Source organism: Patiria miniata, unplaced genomic scaffold, assembly GCF_015706575.1.
Source record: "Patiria miniata isolate m_02_andy unplaced genomic scaffold, ASM1570657v1 HiC_scaffold_22, whole genome shotgun sequence".
Classification (NCBI taxonomy): Eukaryota; Metazoa; Echinodermata; class Asteroidea; order Valvatida; family Asterinidae; genus Patiria; species Patiria miniata.
Genome location: NW_024037061.1, coordinates 7,291,155 through 7,311,501, shown reverse-complemented (window position 1 = coordinate 7,311,501; position 20,347 = coordinate 7,291,155). Strand labels below are relative to the sequence as shown.

The window sequence follows — 20,347 nt, the reverse complement described above, 5'->3', positions numbered from 1 at the left end:
ATAAGACGACTTTCGTCATTGGAATCTAAAACCATGGAGGGTGTTCCTTCATGCTAAAACTAATCAAGGTAATCCGCGGATCTGACCCCCACATAACATTATGACCTCAGTAATCCGATGAAGAATTGTGTCTTCCACCAAAGGGTCAATGCGCCCAAGTTTCATCAAAATCTATGAAAGCATGTAGGCCTAATTAAAAGTTATATTTTTTTCTCAAAAACTTAACCTAAACTTGAACACACACGGGGATACGGACATGAACATCTTCATCCCTCAAAAATTCATTAAAAGTCCATTTCTCCGTGAAAAGATCTTCAAGAGATGTTTCACGGACATTTACATGGGGCTTATCTAGGACTAATCCTGTAAGGGTATTTTCACGGTTTTTTAATGACCCTGGCCACTGGGGATTATCATTGGTTATACATAACGGTACACTGGGTCTATCTCCATGGGTAAACAAAGGACTTTCTTAAGGGTGTTTTCACGGACTCCTAATCTGGCTTAATATGTTGAAAAATCCGTGAACATTTAGTTAACTGTAATTTCAAGGAAAAATTGCTCTTTTAACGAATTTTTAAGGAATATTCACTGATCATAGTGATGGGAGTTCTGGGGTACTTGCACTGTTGTCCTTTTATCCCTTTTTTTCTTTAGAATTTCACTTCTGGGTGGCGTTTTTCTAAGGGTGAGTAGTGCATGGGGTAGCATTGTTCCCTAAATTTCCCTTTGTATGAGTACCCCACAATTGGTAAGTACAGATATACAGAAGTAAGGACTGGTAAGTGTCCCCCAAAACTTCGTTTAGGCGACACAAAAAACCCAATCGTGCAAATTACACGCAGACTTTATGAGTGCATGTACAAAAACCTGAGCGTTTGTTCATTAGTAACTTGAAGAAAAAAACCCTGAAATTTTGTTTTTCTGTAAAGTAATTGTCCTCCATCAAGCAGTGTCCTTCAAGCAGTGTAACACCATCAAGCAGTGTCCTTCAATAATTCTAAATATCATCGGAACCACGACAGCCACTTACATCCCGCCGCAATTCTGCGGCTAAAAGCCGAGTATTTGTGGCGGTGATCAGGGGCTTTGTGTAGTGTTAAAGTTGCTGTCCTCGAGGTTTTTGTTTTTCACTCCAAAAGATAAATTTAAAGAAATGCTATAGTTTTATTTTCAAACAATTTAACAATTATGCACTCTTGAACGAGACAGCGAATGAAAAAAATTCCGTAAACGTTAATAGTTGGGAGCAGGCATGAGCATGAATTTAAATGAAGAAAAAAAACAGGAAACTTGTGCAAAAACAGGGAAAAAGATGTAAAATCAGGCAAAAAGCCCCAAAACAACCTCACAAGAAATAAAACGCTGGAATTTTGTAAAATATCCAACTACATGTATTTGCGACCGGACAATAATTCTAGGCATGTTTTTCTACATTAGAAGCGCAAAAGTGAGCCAAAATAAACACGTTAAGAGGATTGCAGACGCCCAAAATAAAATAGTTGTAGTAAAAATAAAACAAGCAAATTAGCAATTCGTTGAGAATAAAAAAAATAATCGAATCTGTTGAGATCACGGGAAGAGTAACTTTGAAACAACCACGCACAAATGAAAACAGCAATAACAGCTCTTAAAAAAATATGTCTTTGTCACAGCAAATAAGTGAAGACAAACTGGGAGTCAAAGATTTGAACACAAAATAACAGTTTTTTTGTGAAATACACGTACATAAATGCACTGTACATGATTTTAACAGGCCATCGCAGAGTTTGTGTAACGTAGTAATTGACAGATGTTTAACTGAACCTTTGCGGAAACCAAGTTGATAGTCATACGGTCACGATTAAAGGATTAACTAAAAGGATGAAAGGATAAAGTAGGACTTCCGTACAAAATCCAAATGAATATCAGAAAACAGATCATGGCTCCATTAATCACTTTGTTTTTGTCGTAGTAAATACCAGTATAAATGTTTTTTTTTCAAATGGATTATATTTACATGTGTATTCCTATTTGTGTTGTACATATTTATATAATTTACAACTTGCACAACATTAAAAACAATATTTACAATTTACAAAGTTTTGTTTACATCTACCATTGACTCAATTCATGAGAAAGAAAAATGGATTTCGGTGATGAACAACAGTATTGCAATAAGCTGATTTAAAACACTAGATTATTCTTTGCTTTCCAGCTGTAGGGGAGAGTTTTATAACTAATAGTAAACAATTTCAATACACATACAGGAAAACGAGTACATGTGCAACAATGATCAAATTCTTATTAAAGATATTTTTTTTTAAATGAGGTACCCGCTGTTACATGTACATCAGATTCGAAACAGCCAACCGATCCCGTTAGCTCGGTGGTCGAGTGGTAAGACATCTGCACTAGAAAGCAGGAGTTTGTGGGTTCGAGTCCCACCCGAGTGATTTTTTCCAACTTTTACTCGGGAGGTACACACTGAGTATACAGTGTTTATACGGCGGTGAAGGGCAAAACCTAATATTGATATTTTTATAGTTGAACAAAGAAATTGACTGGAGCGGGGTTTGAACCTACGCCCTCAAGATTACCCTTACGGTGCTCTACCAACAGATGTATTACACGAGAGATTAGTCATCGTAGACTGAAAAAAACTGGAAGGGTCTTAAAAATGTGCTGCAAGGGCACTGCAGAAAATGTGCCATATGGCCAGCATTGGGTGCAGCTTATTCAAGAAGCTTCCAGGTAGAAATGCCCAAGGAGTTAAGGTTAAAAGGTAAAATCTGCTATTGATCATTTCTGCAAGATGAATTGCTCGATGAATTCATTCTGTTCAGCTTCTTCCTTCTGTAGACCAGCAGCCTGTATCCGATATCTGCAACATTCAGTGATAAACATGAGTAAAATAAGCAACAAAATTTATGCGTTATTACTTTGTCACGACTAGCAGATATACAGGAGCACCTAATGAGGGGTGCTGGGGTCCAATGGTTAGGGTGTTCGACTTGTGTGCCCTGGTACATGGGTTCAAATCCTGACTGGGAACATGGCGCCTGTGCACTTGGGCAAGGCACTTTACTATGATTGCCTCCCTCCACCCAGGAGTATAAATGGGTACCTGTGAAGGTAGAGACCAAAATGCGCTGATCTTGAGCAGCTGCAGGGTCTCATTCCTGGTGAACAGGGATAATAATTGTGATGCGCATTCGATCATTCACTTATGAAATTTGCCCAGCCAATATAAATGTATAAATTATTATTATTTATTATTAAAAACATTGAACTCAAGTGGAAGACTTATATTGGCACCCTTCGGGAATGGTCGGTTGCAGTTTGGAAGACATGCTGAATGGTAACTGAACCAGATATTCCCAGATGGGAACAGATCCAGAGATGAACCATTCTGGAATGGGAATGGCATGTGTGCCCAAATGGGAACACCTGCATCTTCTCAATTCAGCAATCTTATATTGGGTTTTGTGGCGCCAACATATCTATAAACCCTACATAATCAGTGTTATTCAAGGGCTTGCGAGAAAATTTAATAAGCTTACTCGGGTGGGACTCGAACCTACGACAATGGACCGATCCAGTAAGCCCCGCCCACTGCGCACGTGGGCAAATTAACACGTGCTTCTCTCCAATGCCACACTGCATTTTCCTGCCGCGCGCATCATACACGCGTGCACGCATGTCGGAGTTTTGTGCACGCATGTCGGACATGAATCACGGCTGTGATTGGTCAGAATACCATGGGGCGGTTCTTACTGGATCGGTCCATTCAGGAATGGTGTGTTCCAGTTGGGAAAATGGAAGGTTTATGCTACTTCTGCAATTAACGCTCAACGTTTTGAAGCTGGAAATAACAATGACTAACATTTGTTATTACCTCTCCAGCTGTGTCTTTTTCTCCGCTATGAGAGCTTGTAATTGCTGTTGCTGTGCTTCCCTCTGTTTAGATATGGACTTCAACAAGTTACGCGAACCAATTGCCTGGGAAAATACAATTGAACAATACCAAATAATACAATTTGATCAAATAATACAATTTTATTCATTCATTTGAATGTGGTAACTAATCTTCATCAATTTGTAAACTTGTGTACAATATCAATTTACATTTGAGATTTGTGTTTGCCATTATCACTACAACATTATTTTCCAAATTTAAGTTCTTTCATTTTTGAACATGTGAAATCAAAAGTACCGAATTGAATCCAAAAAAGGTAGGTCTTTATTTGAACTGATTTAAGTAAAGATCCGGAACTAGGAAAACGACTGGACTTGGTTGCTCAATAAATGATTGAAACTGAAAGGAGTGGGACAAACTAACCTTCATTTTCTCTTGCTCGACTTCCTTTGCTAGTGAATCCACCATCTCAATGAGCCCTCCAACAATCGACTGAAAGCCATCAATTTCTATCAAATTTCAGAAGGACAAGAATAAAGATTAAACATGATCAAATTCAGCAGACCGTCAAATATTTACGCATATTAATTAGGGGATTTTCCCAATATCTCGTGAATAAATTGATGGTAATCGTGTAGTTTACGACACCTCTAAATGTTACTTTTACCAGTTTCATTCATAAATCAAAACCCTACCCTCTTTCCACACAATTAAGCTAGCTGATATTCAAAATGTATTCTTAGCGAACTATTTACATGATTTCAAACACATAAAGTGACCTTCCTTCTAAGTTCTAGTGCTTGTATCATCACAATATGTATAGGTTATGTCCCAAAACATAAAACCTCTTTGGAACAGGGTCCTAAACTAAACGAGTACCAAATTGGAAAGAATGTTGCATCATGACGCCACTTTTTTATCATATATTATCTCAATGAAGCTTATGAAGGTCATTGAAAAAGTGTTGAAAAGACATGAATCTATCTGAGACTGAGAAACATTTCCAATTTTGTTACAAAATAATGTTAATGCACTTGACTCGCCAGAAATGATAGGCCTATGGCTAAGGCCTAGGCCTAAGTTAGGCCGAAAGGGAGCAGAGCTTGCGATAGTACTGTACGGCCAGATGCAGTCGGGATAGCGTCTGGCATGTCTGGTGTCCATGTATGATGTAGCCCCATAAATGTGGCCTATTTACTGGACTGCCTCCGTAAACATAGGCCACACATCCACATGTACAAAAACGTGTCGACTTTGCCAAATTTTGATTTTCACATTTAGGCTTACTTTGTAGGTTTTTTTTGCTTTAGAAGCATTCTCACCCTCTAAATAGGCTAATCAGAAAGTGCTGCTTTTTTCTGATGTCCATTTTTCGTGAAATTTCCAGATACATTTGCACACGTTTGCGTATCAAAATTTCAACATGAAATTTCACAAAAATTAGACATCTGAAAAAGGCAGCACTTTCTGATTAGCCTATATAGAGGGTGAGAATGCTTCTTAAGCAAAAAAAAACTACAAAGTAAGCCTAAATGTGAAAATCAAAATTTGGCAAAGTCGACACGTTTTTGTACATGTAGATGTGTGGCCTATGTTTACGGAGGCAGTCCAGTAAATAGGCCACATTTATGGGGCTAGTGTCCATGGTGTCTGGATACTACATTCTTTACCCGATGGACCAACACTTGTATTCAGCCCTCTACTCTCGAATACTCACTGTCTACAAACTCTTTACATTCCTCTTTTAACTCTGACGTTTGTTGGTGAATTTCGGGCTCTAAAACCCTGATTTTATTCAGTTCATCGAAGTGCAAGCCAGCCTTGGCAACAGCTTCGTCCGCCATGTCTGATGGAATTTCACTGGTAACCTAGCTGTATCCTTAATCGGGATCATTGCTGTGTGTACAGTGTTAAACTGTGAATTGCGTAGCGAGTACCAACTGTTGTACTGCAGACAAGCGAGGGCGCTGTTTGTCTTGTCGTCTGCAAATTTCGTTATTAAAAACAACATTGATCTCCCATAGTCTACGAAAGCCCATTAGCGCCATTGCAAGTATATTGTGACGGAATAGGAATTAAGTCACCAACTGTATGTTTTAAATACACTAGCACACTGTGAGTCACCCACACTTTGCATATAAGGAATCCTTGTTTCTGATTGGTCAATTGAGTTTATGCACTGTTGTATGGCAAAGAGAAGTTGTGCACTAGCTTATGGGGCTCAAAGTCTATAAAAGGAGCTGCAGGGCTAGGATTTAGTCAGTTGATTGCTTGATTCTCTTATGATTAGAATAATTGTTCAGGCTCTTGATTATGTGGAATGACATGACGAATGATGATGATTAAAGGCATGACCACCATACTTGATTACTGTTTCTGTTCACCAATTACTAGTCTGTCTTAGGGTATAGGGTCTTCTTAGGACTAAGTCTAGGGCAAAGTCCCAAGGGAGATAAGTTGCTCCACCCACATTCCGACTCCACCTATTCCACCCAATTCCTACTCCACCCACATTCCGACTCCGCCGACATTCCGACTCCACTCACATTCCGACTCCGCTGACATTCCGACTCCGCCGACATTCCGACTCCACCCACTTCCGACTCCACATTCCGATTCCCAGTTCCCACTTTCATTCCCCTGCTCCATTGCCCTGACTACCAGTCTACTGGCTGATCCAACCAACCCAGAAGAGGGGATAGCCTGGTGCTGTGGCCCACCACTGCAGGGATAGGACACCATCGGGACGGCACGCTACCAACCAAACCAGCCTGACGCAGGAGAGCTGGCACCACACGTCACATTGGTGGCAGCGGTGGGATCCACCAGGAGAGAAACTTCAGTGGAATTCAGCAGCTGAAGGAAGAAGACAACGGAATGGAACAAAGAGAGCAAGCAGTGCTTACACCGGGGAAACACCGATCGGAAGAAGTCGACTCGGGAGTGGAATTCCGGTATCAAGGCAGTGACTTATTTCCAGCGGCTGTGGGAAGTGCGGCGACGAGCGGAGCAAGCAGCATCTTTCAACCAGTCCAGGAAGCATCGCAGCTCCAGTTCTCTCCAATGACATCCACCGTGAACCCTGGGCTGTTTCTAGGGAGATCGACAGGATGGACACCGGTTGGAGAAGAGTGGGCAAGGCAACCGATGGCGAGCGTCAACCCTGCACATCTTGAGGGGTCTCAACAGAGAACTCCACAACGTGGATGGATGGGCGAGCTGGGGGAACCAGCCGGAGGATCGCCGATGTTGAACCCACTGAGCACATCTACTCCAGTGAGCAACTTACAGATGTCAGGAACCAGAGTAGAGCAAGCACCAAGGCTACCAGTGACGATCGGGAAGATCGAAAACTGGTGCCCGGGGGGAGCAGGAGCAAGGGAATATTCCACCAGAAGTGGGAATATTGGAACTTCCGCACCACCAGGAATCACTACCCTCAGTGGAGCATGGCAAGCACCACCGGGGTACGGCCCGTACGTGCCACAAGTCTTCAGCACTATGACGGCAGGAATGCGGACATCCCCGGGGTATGCAGCAGCAGCAAGGCAGTCTACCAGCGGAGCAAGCATAAGCACGGCTTCTGCTCAAGGGAGACCATTTGAGGTGCCCGGAGCGGGAGCCGGAAGCGAGTACAGGCCGGTTTCAAGTGAACGGTCAAGCACGTGGGGTCCAGTTTTTGCTACCAAGATGGAGTCGAGTCAACCGCAACTACCACCAAAGGTTTCCTCACCAATGAAGGTGGAGGGACTGGAGCAAGGGTTGGCGGGAGCGACAATTGGGAGCAAGAAACCAGAGGGGCCAACGGCGGAACAAGAGAAAAAGACAGGTGCAGGGGAGGAGAAAATCCACCGAGCACAACGGAAGCCGAGTTTTGTTCCAGACAGATTTTCAGGGGACATTCCCTGGAGGGATTACAAGGCTCATTTTGAGTCTTGTGCCACGATCAACGCGTGGACCTCTGCAGAGAAAGCATTTTTCCTGGCAGCAAGCCTGAAGGGGCAGGCCCAGCAAGTGCTTGGAGACGGGGTCCAGGGCGAACCATTGAGCTACAACGACCTTACTACAAGGTTGGAAAGACGATTTGGTCCCGGGGACCAGGCTGAGAGATTCCTGTCGGAACTGAGGAGTAGGACAAGGGGGGTCAACGAAGGTCTACAAGCACTCGGACACAGCATCCGACGGCTGACGGAATTGGCATACCCTGAGCTCCCCAGAGATTCACGGGAAAGACTCGCCCGAGGGCATTTCATGGATGCCATCCCAGATGCAGAAGTGCGTGCGGGAATCTTCAGAGCACACCCTAAGTCCTTAGATGAAGCGATACAGGCGGCCCTGGAGACAGAATCATTCATCAACTCCGAGAGACAGAGGCAGGGGGGTCAAGGTGGTCGCCAACCTCCAAGGACGCATCGGTACGTCGAGACGGTCTCTCGAGAGGAATTCAACCGGCATATACAGGGCATGTTGGAACAACTCAATGCATTGGAGGCGATAATAGCTGGCCTAGCAGAGGCAATGCACAGCAAGACCGCAGCTCCGAGGAGTAACAAAGGAGGAGTAAACGATGCTGGGATTCAGAGAGAGGGAGGAGGAAGACAACCATGGGACATCGAAACCTGTCACAATTGCGGGGGCTTGGGACATTTCAAAAGAAATTGTCCAACTCCTACGAGCCGAGGATGGGCTACTGGAAACCCCAGGGGACTAACACAGCTATTCGTGGGGAGGCCGTCACTACCAGAGCAGAGCCAAGTAACCGACACAGAGACGACAAAGGCTACTCTCAAGGAGTCCAGGGGAGAAAATGAAAGAGGGGCATGGACGTTGACAAGAACTCCACGGTGGACACTGCAGGAATTGAGGGACGCACAGCTGGCGGATTCTTCAATTGGGCCGATGATGCGGGCGATGGAGAATGGTGAGGAGCCAGTATGGGAAGCCATGTCGGAGGAATCGGCAGCTATGAAGACATACTGGGCTCAGATGCAGCTACGGATCCGGAATGGTGTGTTGTCACGTCAATGGAAGTTGGAGAATGGAAAACGCGGCAGATGGCAGATGGTCCTACCGCCCACATTTCAAGAGAAAGTTCTCAAGGAACTACACAACAGTAAAGTGTCACGTCACCCCGGCGTCTACAAATCACTGCAGATAGTGCGCCGACGCTACTACTGGTCGGGCATGACGAAGGATGTACGGACAACAGCAACGAGCTGTGAGAGCTGTGGCCATGCGAAGTTCCATGGAAGAAAGGCTCATGGACTACTCAAGCAACATGTGGCAAAAGCGCCAAGCATGGTGAGAGAGAACATCATGGTGAGGCCACGTGTGTGGAAAGTGAGGTGCTCCAACAGCATTCCAATGGCATTCAAAGGGAAAGTTCAACAACATTCCACTGGGGGAAAGTCAGCAACATTCCAGCCACATTCCGCCAAGACTTCGGCATCCCTCCACCGATATTCCGATGTTCCACCGAGACATTCCACAGGAATTCAAACAGTATTCCACCAGGGCATTCCACCGAGATTCCAGGTACGAGGGGAGATGCCAGAAGACAAGCTCAAGGTGGGAGCCGACAAGGGAAAAGACAGGCAACGAGACCCCCGAGACCCGTCCCGGCAAGAAGTGCACCGCTGCCCAGAGCCAGGGTGTGGAATGACCACGACCAAAAGATCTAACCTGGTCAGACACCTGAGAGAGTGCCACAGGGAACAGGCCCAATTTCGCTGTGGTGGATGCGACGAACGGTTCTCTAGAAGGGACTCCCGGGATCGGCACGAGAAAAAAACCCACCGGGGTGGGAGCACAATGGCCAAGACCAGCTAAAAGTCCAGTAGACCGTCCACATCACGCCTGTAATTGAGCTGCAAGCCGCTCGGCTCCTCCTCAGAGGCAAGCTGCTCCGACGTCAACCTCCGAAAGTGGAAGAAGTACTTCCACGAAAAGGGGGGAAGTTCCACAGAGTGCTACGCCAGGAGGACCAGTCCAGTGTCCAGGTAACCAGGGACAGCTACACACCTCAGAGGGTGAAGAGGACATCAACAGGGAATACGGCAACACAATCTGTTGGAACGATGTAGCCTGCCATCAGGAAAGGATGACAAGAACTTCCACCTAAACTCCTAAATCTCTATAAAAATAACATGGAGGAATGTTTTCTGAAGAAATTAAAGTTTATACGATTTTGTTCAGATCTGAGATATTTGTAAGTCAAGTTTTAAAGCTAAGTTTTGAACCACCAAGTTGTTGTTTTTCAAAGTAAATGTTTCCGAGAAGTATTGGAATGTGCTAAAGATTTACCAAACTTAATTTTCATGTAAAATATTTTTGTCTTAGTTATTTCATCTGAGTTGTTTTATTAAAAGCTCTTGTAGTTTTCAGGGACTGAAAACTTTGGGAGGGGGGCTATGTGACGGAATAGGAATTAAGTCACCAACTGTATGTTTTAAATACACTAGCACACTGTGAGTCACCCACACTTTGCATATAAGGAATCCTTGTTTCTGATTGGTCAATTGAGTTTATGCACTGTTGTATGGCAAAGAGAAGTTGTGCACTAGCTTATGGGGCTCAAAGTCTATAAAAGGAGCTGCAGGGCTAGGATTTAGTCAGTTGATTGCTTGATTCTCTTATGATTAGAATAATTGTTCAGGCTCTTGATTATGTGGAATGACATGACGAATGATGATGATTAAAGGCATGACCACCGTACTTGATTACTGTTTCTGTTCACCAATTACTAGTCTGTCTTAGGGTATAGGGTCTTCTTAGGACTAAGTCTAGGGCAAAGTCCCAAGGGAGATAAGTTGCTCCACCCACATTCCGACTCCACCTATTCCACCCAATTCCTACTCCACCCACATTCCGACTCCGCCGACATTCCGACTCCACTCACATTCCGACTCCGCTGACATTCCGACTCCGCCGACATTCCGACTCCACCCACTTCCGACTCCACATTCCGATTCCCAGTTCCCACTTTCATTCCCCTGCTCCATTGCCCTGACTACCAGTCTACTGGCTGATCCAACCAACCCAGAAGAGGGGATAGCCTGGTGCTGTGGCCCACCACTGCAGGGATAGGACACCATCGGGACGGCACGCTACCAACCAAACCAGCCTGACGCAGGAGAGCTGGCACCACACGTCACAATATGTTGGTAATTCGTTATTACGGACTGTTAATCCGTTATTACGGATTATTAATTCGTTTATTACGGATTATTAATTCGTTATTACGGATTATTAATTCGTTATTACGGATTATTTATTCGTTATTACGGATTATTTAATTCGTTATTACGAATTATTAATTCGTTATTACGAAATAAATCTGGTACTCACATGCGGAGAGCACGTGATCAGAATGCACTGAGAGCTGGATAGGGTTTAATCAAAATGCAAAATTTTGGGAACAAATCCCCAGATTGTCTTACAGCATAATATAGTATCACCGACCCTGATCACAGAATGGCCAGTCTTAAGTTTCGCTAGATCAGACTAAGGCCCATAGGCGGCATGCGGCAAATTTTACATTTAATCAAATTTGAGAACAAGATCAAATCAACTATCATTAGCTTGGAACTTTTGGATTATGGAAAAAACTTAAGAGTGATTTTAGATCAGACTAATTAACTTAAAAGCGGCGCAAAAAGCACAGGGGGCGTTACCTTTACCCCCACCTTTTCTTTTTCGCTCATACCCTTTCGACACAACGGTAGAGGAAAACATTTTTTAAAAAAAACAGCTTTTATTGGTGCCTTGGCACTTGTGAAATATGAAAATATGACTAAAGAGTGATTTTAGGTCAGAATAATTATCTTAAAAAGCGGCGCGGAATACGGAGGGGGAGGGAGCGCAACCCCCTCCATGATCATTTTTTTTCCTTATATCGTCGCAATGCATTTTTTAAATCCCGCCAAGTTTCTCTGACAGTTGTTTGGATGTCCTGTGGTTATTTTGACACCACGTTATGTAAATAGGGCATACTCTCGTCGCAAAATGTCCATTTACCAAAACAGGTCGACTTAAATGTGAACTTTTCCCATCACATTGACCATGTTTAATTTACATGAGAGTGCGCGCATGAGATCGAGAGTGCCGACTTTTTAATGACCATGACAACAAATCATTTTAACAGGTTGAATTGAAACTTCACACATGTACCACAGATATTCGGGTTTCCATTCAAATAGTTTTAGATGTGGGAGGAGCATATCAGACCTCTGGTACCCTGGGATGGGTCATGAACTTTGTATACAAACTTATCACTGTTTATCATTTATATTCTTCAAAACGCCAGCTTTTCGCGAAGTGCAAAGGAAGGATATTGCAACTATTATTATTCTACACTCAGACCCAAAAGACAATGGAGGGACCTCTTTTCCTTTTTTTTTCTGCTGGCAGCTGCAACGATGATACGACTGCATAGAAGGCTTTGGACATGGACGACGCGAGGAGGGGGAAAGGCAAGGGGCGCTTGGAGTCCCCCCCCCCCCCCCCGAAAGGAAAACAAAGAGGGAAAAAAGGAAGGAAAAAGAGGCGCGATGTAATATTGCTGTAAGTTTAATGGGTTGGGGGTGTCCCTGTCCTCTCTAAAAAAAAAAAAATTAAATAGAGAATAATTGGTTGAGAAATATGCTTTGCCCCCCTCTTAAAAAAAAAATTAATCCGTATTAACGAATTAAATAATCCGTAATAACGAATTAATAATCCGTAATAACGAATTAAATAATCCGTCATAACGAATTAATAATCCGTAATAACGAATTAAATAATCCGTAATAACGAATTAATAATCCGTAATAACGAATTAAATAATCCGTAATAACGAATTAGTAATCCGTAATAACGAATTAATAATTCGTAATAACGAATTAAATAACCCGTAATAACGAATTAATAATCCGTAATAACGTATTAAATAATCCGTAATAACGAATTAATAATCCGTAATAACGAATTAATAATCCGTAATAACGAATTAATAATCCGTAATAACGAATTAAATATCTGTAACATATATACTTGCAGTGGCGCTAATGGGCTTTCGTAGTTTTGGAGAAAACACGCAGAGAATTTTAACAGAACGATTTCAAACAGTGGCGGGTTTTCACTTAAAAAGGGGATCGGGTCGTACCGCTCACCCCCCCCCCCCCAAAAAAAAAATTATCAGAAGGATTTCAAACAGCACTCTTTAGAGGGGAAGATAGGACACTAGATATCTTTTTGTACGATGACCTGTGAACACGATGACGTCATAAAATTGGCCTATGGGGAAGGGCTATACGGTATAGTATGCAAACGCGCGTTCGGCAAAGCTTAATTAACACGGGAATTATAGAGGACATCGGATGTAAAGTTTTCATTGATGAAGGGGAAAACACACACAAAGGACGAATAGGGCCTATTCTAAATATAACCCATTGCTCATAACATGAATTGAATGTAAATCAAATTAGGTTTTGCCCTTCACCGACGTATAAACACTGTATACTCAGTGTGTTACCTCCCGAGTGAAAGTTGGAAAAAAATCACTCGGGTGGGACTCTAACCCACGACTTCCTGCTTTCTTGTGCAGACATCTTATCACGCATGATTTGCTGTCGTAAATAGAAATTTCTGTTTTTGGTGATTCGTTGTTTCAATGAATGACAATAAGTCAACGAGCAAACATTTAATTCTTACAAATGTTTTCAATGAGCAAATTTTTGGGTTCGCAATTTGAACAGAAACCCTCAAACTAAAATGTTCATAAAATGACATCACGGCAAAGGCGCCCTCAATAGTCCAGAACAGCTTGGAACATCATAAATGCTTTAAGAAGTGCACTTTTCAAAAAAGAAAAATAAACCGTAAAGGGATGCCAAATAGTTTTCACGCATATATAAGAGGAATCTACAGTTGCACAAAACACTTTCCCAAATAAAATTCATGTCCTGGTCATTTAACCAGGTGACAGTCTTTATTCTCTATTGAAAACATTTTATCGGTTAAACCATCCAAATTAGTTACAATCTAAGAATTAATAACTACAACGATTGATTTTAAACCAAAGTACATAATCGAAATACTGCATGCATATACAACCGCGGCTAGTAGTTTAAAAAAATCTGTGTAATCTAAAAGGAAAAACTGATTTAAAATTTTCTCTTGTTGTAAAACGCTGAAAGTTCCCTGAAACTTAGAAAACATCCTCAAATTAACCGACTCTCAACAAAAGTGTAAGAAAAGGGATATTGGTACAGTTTCAGTAAAGCAAAGTTTGTCTGCGGACTTTTAAGGAATTTTATGTTTAAAGCAAAGACCTCAATAATTTCTAAAGAGACAGAGCAGTTCAAGGTATGGAACAAGATAAATCAAGGATCGTCGTTCAACCCATGAACTAATTGGGTTTTTTTCTTAAAAATATACATGAAAAAGTCGTGTTGAATTCTTTGAAATTAGTCTAGAAATATTGGAGATTATCATTCAGATAGTCAAGCACAACTTAAAATGTACCAACAAGCTAGAGACATTCTCCATCTCAAAACTATACAAATGAAACTACAGTAAACAAATTTATAAACAAATAAACGGCATTGGATGCTATAAGTAAATAAATTTCACCAAAGTAACATTTTAAAAAGAGACAGTAAATATTATTGGTATGACCTCATTGGTACTATAATAATACGATCGTATACTTGTGGAGATGTATCGAAGGATATACTAACGCATATGGTACACTGGATTATAATGTACCTCAGAATGTCTGAACTGATTGTCATTATAGTCTAACGAGTACCGCTTTGGGTACGAGGCTGAAGAGTAGTTATGAGGATAAAGCGTTGGATTTCTGAGATGATTTGATGATAAAGAAAGCCTACTTCTCCCTGGCGCGTACCCATTTGGTAAACTAGCTTTGCTGCCGTACCCCTCCCGTTTTAAATCCGGACGTAAATAAGCATGGTCAGGATAGTGAATCGGTAGAAACCGACCACTGCTTATGGTGCTTACATTCCTTGCGAAAGCTGGATCATTTACAGGCACGTCTTGAGTTTGTTTGAGAGGTCTACTGTCAGCAACTGGAGTTGTTGGACCGTTATTGTAACCAAAACAGTCACAGCACGACGAACAAGGTATGTTACCAAAGTTATTCTGGGGACCCACAGTAAAACAAAGAGATTGGAAGAAGAAAGTGCTGTAGGCCCAACTCAGAGTCATGACGATCATGAGAAAGATACCAAACTGCGTGTAGCCGTAGACTGTCGCTGGCATGACCAGGGCACCAGCGATGAAGGTGGAAAAGGCTGCAATGGATATAGCACCGGACATGGTGGCCAGCGAATACCGGCTACGACTCTTACGATCGTAATGCGGAGCCAGCCGGTAGGCGACGCCATAGTGGATGGTAAAGTCTACGGACAAACCCACAGACAGCGTGATCACGGTGGATTCTACGATGTTCAACTCCCAGCCGAGCAGGACTAAAGCGCCAACAGTGACGAAAACTGTGCTTGTGATTGTGATCATTGCATTTACAGTTAAAATGATATTCTGGATTGCAAAAAGAAGAATAACGGATCCTATGCCGAGAGTTACTAGCATGGAAAATATTGTACCTGATGCCAAACTCCTCTGCAGATCATAAAAGCCTATGTCCGTGGTGTACGGCACGAACCATCCGTGCCGCAGGTGCGTTGGTGCAGATTTTACTTTGGAATCTACCCAGGTACTGGCTGATGTCCAAAGCTCGTCGTTGAGGGCGTAAGACAAGCTCTGCCTGTAAGACATTGTAAAAGGAATTGTGACAACAGCAAGCGAGGAATTGTCTTTGCTGAATCTTAAACTAGGGATGTAACCCAAGTCGTGGAATCGACTCAAGCAAACATCAAAGACGGAGGAAGGATATGGAAAAGACGACTGGCCACAACAGGGCGATGCATCTTGGCCTGTGACAGGATTGACCACACATGGCTGTTCCATGAGTGCTTCCATACGCTCTATGAAACAGTCGTAGGGCGCATCCGATTTAAAGAAGGTCTGATTTCGCAAATCTTGACAAAAATCCATCAGCCACTGCTGATCTAATGGACTCGAGAAAACAAAGTCTTGACGGGGACTAAAGGTTCCCCAGTCATCGGGGTCCCACAAGTTGCCGTTATCGACCGCCTCGACGCCCCACACGACGTAACCAGGAACGTAAGGTTTGTTCTTGTTGGCAAAAGCAAACTGGTCCTTATAAATGAAGTCATACTGTTCGAACTGGTGTGAGAGGATAAGAAACTGATTTTCTGCAACGCTTGGTAGACGCACGCCGGGCCTGTAAAATATGACGACTGCTCCTCCTACCCCAAGCAAAAAGAAAAAGACGATCCAGATGTATCTCAGTCTCAAGACAAAGGAGGGCAAAGTCTTTTCAAAGAAGCTCTTCACAATTTTGATCAAACGCTGTCGGCAGGAGTCATGGGTCTCAGAGCGGTTGTCATGGTTACTAGTTTCCTTCTTGCCTTTAGATGTCCTCCGGCAAGTCAGACGGGTCAGTTTATGATCAAGGACAACGATTGCAGGGGTCAGTGTGATGGTTAAAACTAGATTCATTAAGATTGCTGTCCCGGCGAAAACACCGAAACACTTGACAGCCGTGATGTCGGATATGACACTGGCGAACAGCGCCGCCGCAGTGGTAAAACTCGTCACAAACATGGTCGTCGTGGCATGACGTAAAGTTTCCCGGGTGAGTGCCACGAGATCTTTGCCGCCAGTTTCCATCTTGCACTTGTTCCAGAGATCGATGAAGACGAAGGCATCGTCTGCTCCAATGCCGATGATGAGAACTGCTGCCAAGACGTTGCTGAAGGGGAAGAATGGTCTGGCGAAAACCACGGTGAAAAAAAAGTACGCCATGAGTAGCGAAAACAAAATGTTGAGGAGCGCTGCCGTGGTAAAAACCAGGGAACCAGTGTAAGTCCAGATGAGAACAAATACCACTGCGATACCGATTCCCAAGAAAATTGAGTCAGCAAGTAGGAGACTTGAAAATATGGTGAACTTAAGAGAGAAGTCGACCGCTTTAAGTTCCGTGATGCCGTCTGAGCATGAGCATCTCTGAAGATTGTCTGTGTAGATGGTCTGGAGGGCAGATTCTTCATATAACAGTAGAGGGAAAAAGATGGCCGCCACTTCTGCCTTGGGCGTCTCAGTTCTCAAGATGCTTTCACTGAAATCCGACGGTAGGAGAAAAAACAGCATCGTGTGAATGGCGTAGTCGTGTTGAGTGCATTCCGTAGGTATGTTTGTGATGTCATCAGAATCCTGTAGCTCTGAACGGGTGCGATTATGGAAGACTGGTGCACATTGTTTCAACAACGTTACGACGTTGTCAACGTCATGGTCGGTAATATTTTGGCATGAGGATTTGTTGGACAGTAATGCAACGTAGTTTCCAAGCGACCAAGTACTTGAGCAGTGCCCTACGTCATGACAGAGGCAGTTAGACTGGTACATAGGATGTGACGTGATGAGGTTAGTTTCTGCATAGCAAACTGACTTCAGACTTGATGCTGAGAGCATGTCTTTTCCATCAACTCCCTCAAATATCACCTTGGCAACTTGCTCATCCCAGTCCCCTGCAAGAAACAAGAAAACATATGCTAGATTACTTCTTGTGTTGGTCTTAAATTGAGATGAGGTTGGTACTGACGGAGGTGGTATCGATAAAGGGGGTGATAGAAGTTAAAGTGGTGAAAATGATGTCGGTGATTTGTTGTGATAGTGGTGATTTGATGTGATAATGGAGATTTGATCTGATAGTGGTGATTTGATATGATACACATGTAGTGGGGATTTGGTAGGTGGTAAGTTGATGTGATAGTGGTGATTTAATGTGATAGTGGTTATTTGATGCAATAGTGATGATTTAATGTGATAGGGTGATTTGGTGTAATTATGATAGTGGCGGTGTGAGGTGAGCGCTAATTTGATGTGACGGGGTGATTTGATGTGATAGTGGTGATTTCATGTGGCATATACAGTCAGTGGTGATGGAAATCGCGATGGTGATGATGATAGTATTAATAGAGATGTATGTGAATGATGACGACAGTGAGGAAAATTACAGTGGTGATCGAGATGATAGTGGTGACGATCTGAAAGTGTTGATAGAGATGGCAGTCGTGGTGATGGTGATACTTACAAAGAGAAGCAGCAAACCAGATACCAGGTTCAGATTCCTTGTCTCCAGCCTGCTGCTCAGGATAGTGACAACTTATCTGAGGTCTAGTCACAACCTCATCGCTGATTGATGCAAGGTTTATGACTTGCTGGCTGAGGTAATCATCGGAATAATACAGCATGTTGGTGAGACTTCTAAGACGTGCTGCAATATCGGTGCCTCGAGCATCAAAACCCTGAGACAAGAACAAAAACCCATTAGTTATATTTCAAGTCGGTTGCTGAAAGCCGTGAACATTTAGTTAATGGCCGAGTTTGTAATCAGATCATATCACATCTTGTACCTCATGAGGTAGTCCAAGTCGCATTCATAATAGTTTGTAGTTTGATGTTTGCAGGTCCTTCGTATAAACCACATTTTTAAAAGTGGGAGCGATAGGGTAAATATTTCAAAGAGTAAGTGTTAAATGATATTAGCCAGTTGCAGCTTGCAAGCCATTTGTAATACGGTTGATTTGGGTACATCAATGAGATGCACAAACGGTTGCTGCCAATCCTCACCTTGACTGGATCAGAGAAGTCTGGTAGTCGGTAGAGAGTAAATGCGATCGTGCCATACGCTGCCATCATTGCGAAGACAATGATGCAAACCACGTACCAGAACTTGGTGAGAATTGTTGCATACCTACAGAAATGAAGGTAAACCATTTAGGAACTTAATATGAAATAAAATTAATAATGGATGGCTACACATAATTATGACATGGTTTGCATAATGGAATCAAAGATGTTGTCGACTATAATAATAGACATAAAATTGCATTCATCACTATTTCCAATATTCCAAGGTTTTGGGGGGATGATGACCGTATACGGGTCAAACTACATACGGTTTAACACCTTGACGCGTGTTGGTCGAGTACAAAGTCTACACGACAATCAAGAAGTTTCAAAGTACATCTAACATAACTTGAAACGTTTAGAGTTCTTGGAGTTTTCAACACTGCTATGACCATCATTGAAATAAACTTGTCTATGTAAAAGCGCCACTTCTCTGGTTGTGTACACAGTGTATGGAGAGTTGCATGCATTTTTGAAGTTCATTGAATTTCTAATGAAATTGGAAATGTTTCTCAGTCCCAGATTGGATGTCTTTTGAACATTTTTGTGATGACTGACTTTCATTGAGATACTATAGGGCCTACATATATATATATATATATAGAAAAAAAAGTGGTGTCAGGATGCAACATTCTTACCAAAGAAATGACGGTATATTGATATTGCATTCTTAGACTTCTTCATGTACAAGGAAAACGATTGTTTTTTCTGCGTTGTCACAATCAATGCAGTTCCAGTCAGGCGGGATCTCATACTGGACTAACGCTAAAATGAACTAAACTACACAGGAGAATAATAACACTCACGTGTTGCTTATTCCCGATTTCACCTCATCAGATTGATGTCCAAGTTCCTGCATCGACTCGGCATCTTTGCCTTTCTCCGCCATAGCCGACATGACTGTCCAATTCCACTTGATCGATAGTGGACAAAGCGTCCTTTTCACTGGACAACTTCCCGTTCCAACTCGCGAGCAACCCAGTGATGTCTCTGAATGCCGGGTCTCATAGGAGCAAACATGAGGTGGGGCCGGTAACACGGAAAGTTTCTTGACCGTATAATCCACCTGCATACCTCGCCACAGCATCTCAAAGACGAATGTTTACTCAAGACTCGTGACTGGGCATTAGGAATATGACATGCACGACCACAAAGGATAAGCAAGGACACATATGGAAAAACATCGTCATCGCCTTTTGTGTTGAAGCCGAAAGTTTGGTGAACCCAAAAGCTCCCCTCCCCTCTTCTCATCTATAAAGCCCTGTCATTGTATTACATCAGGAACTTTCCCTTAGTTTTAATCGCCAAGAGCATAGAGCTAGGACCCATGCCAAGAGCATTGAGAACCTCTTGTTTTCAATACTACTTTAAATGTGTGGTATGATTGCAAATATCTGTAACTAGGCGGATCGGGGGGGGGGCCAAGGGGCCATGCCCCCCCCCCCCCAAAAAAAATAACGAAACCAATTGTTTTTTTGTATTTTTTTAATGTGACGTCGCAATAAAGGCAGACAATGATTACACCACCATCTTTTCCTCAAAAAACATTGGTTAAAGTGGTCAGAAATTGCCTCAGATCGCACCACAGAGCATCTAGAATCCAAAAAAATCGGGGCCTTTAAACTGAATACATGTTGGTCTATAGAAATCAACCTATTTAGGGTGAATTTA

General features: G+C 42.8%; 2 protein-coding genes across 2 annotated transcripts; both read right to left on the bottom strand.

Moving 5' to 3' along the window:
- Positions 1-1,143: 1,143 nt before the first annotated feature.
- LOC119730642 (intraflagellar transport protein 20 homolog) lies at positions 1,144-5,775 on the bottom strand. The gene is made up of 4 exons (XM_038203632.1): positions 5,616-5,775; positions 4,322-4,407; positions 3,878-3,981; positions 1,144-2,863 (listed from the first exon to the last, which is right to left on the bottom strand). Exons 1-4 carry the CDS (start codon positions 5,740-5,742, stop codon positions 2,782-2,784), a joined length of 399 nt encoding a protein of 132 aa, XP_038059560.1. The 5' UTR covers positions 5,743-5,775; the 3' UTR covers positions 1,144-2,781.
- Positions 5,776-13,837: 8,062 nt separating this feature from the next.
- LOC119730546 (protein dispatched homolog 1-like) lies at positions 13,838-19,778 on the bottom strand. Its single transcript, XM_038203521.1, has 4 exons — positions 19,483-19,778; positions 18,617-18,740; positions 18,078-18,291; positions 13,838-17,511 (listed from the first exon to the last, which is right to left on the bottom strand). Exons 1-4 carry the CDS (start codon positions 19,761-19,763, stop codon positions 14,612-14,614), a joined length of 3,519 nt encoding a protein of 1,172 aa, XP_038059449.1. The 5' UTR covers positions 19,764-19,778; the 3' UTR covers positions 13,838-14,611.
- Between the last annotated feature and the right edge of the window lie 569 nt (positions 19,779-20,347).

Excerpts from the sequence above, each read along its gene's own strand:
- LOC119730642 (XM_038203632.1), bottom strand. The coding sequence starts at position 5,742 with ATGGCGGACGAAGCTGTTGCCAAGGCTGGCTTGCACTTCGATGAACTG. Across the intron at positions 4,408-5,615 it reads ATGTAAAGAGTTTGTAGACA|AAATTGATGGCTTTCAGTCG; the intron begins GTGAGTATTCGA and ends GAAATTTGATAG. Across the intron at positions 3,982-4,321 it reads TCGAGCAAGAGAAAATGAAG|GCAATTGGTTCGCGTAACTT; the intron begins GTTAGTTTGTCC and ends GTATTTTCCCAG.
- LOC119730546 (XM_038203521.1), bottom strand. The coding sequence starts at position 19,763 with ATGCTGTGGCGAGGTATGCAGGTGGATTATACGGTCAAGAAACTTTCC. Across the intron at positions 18,741-19,482 it reads AAATCGGGAATAAGCAACAC|GTATGCAACAATTCTCACCA; the intron begins GTGAGTGTTATT and ends TCATTTCTGTAG. Across the intron at positions 18,292-18,616 it reads ACTTCTCTGATCCAGTCAAG|GGTTTTGATGCTCGAGGCAC; the intron begins GTGAGGATTGGC and ends TTCTTGTCTCAG.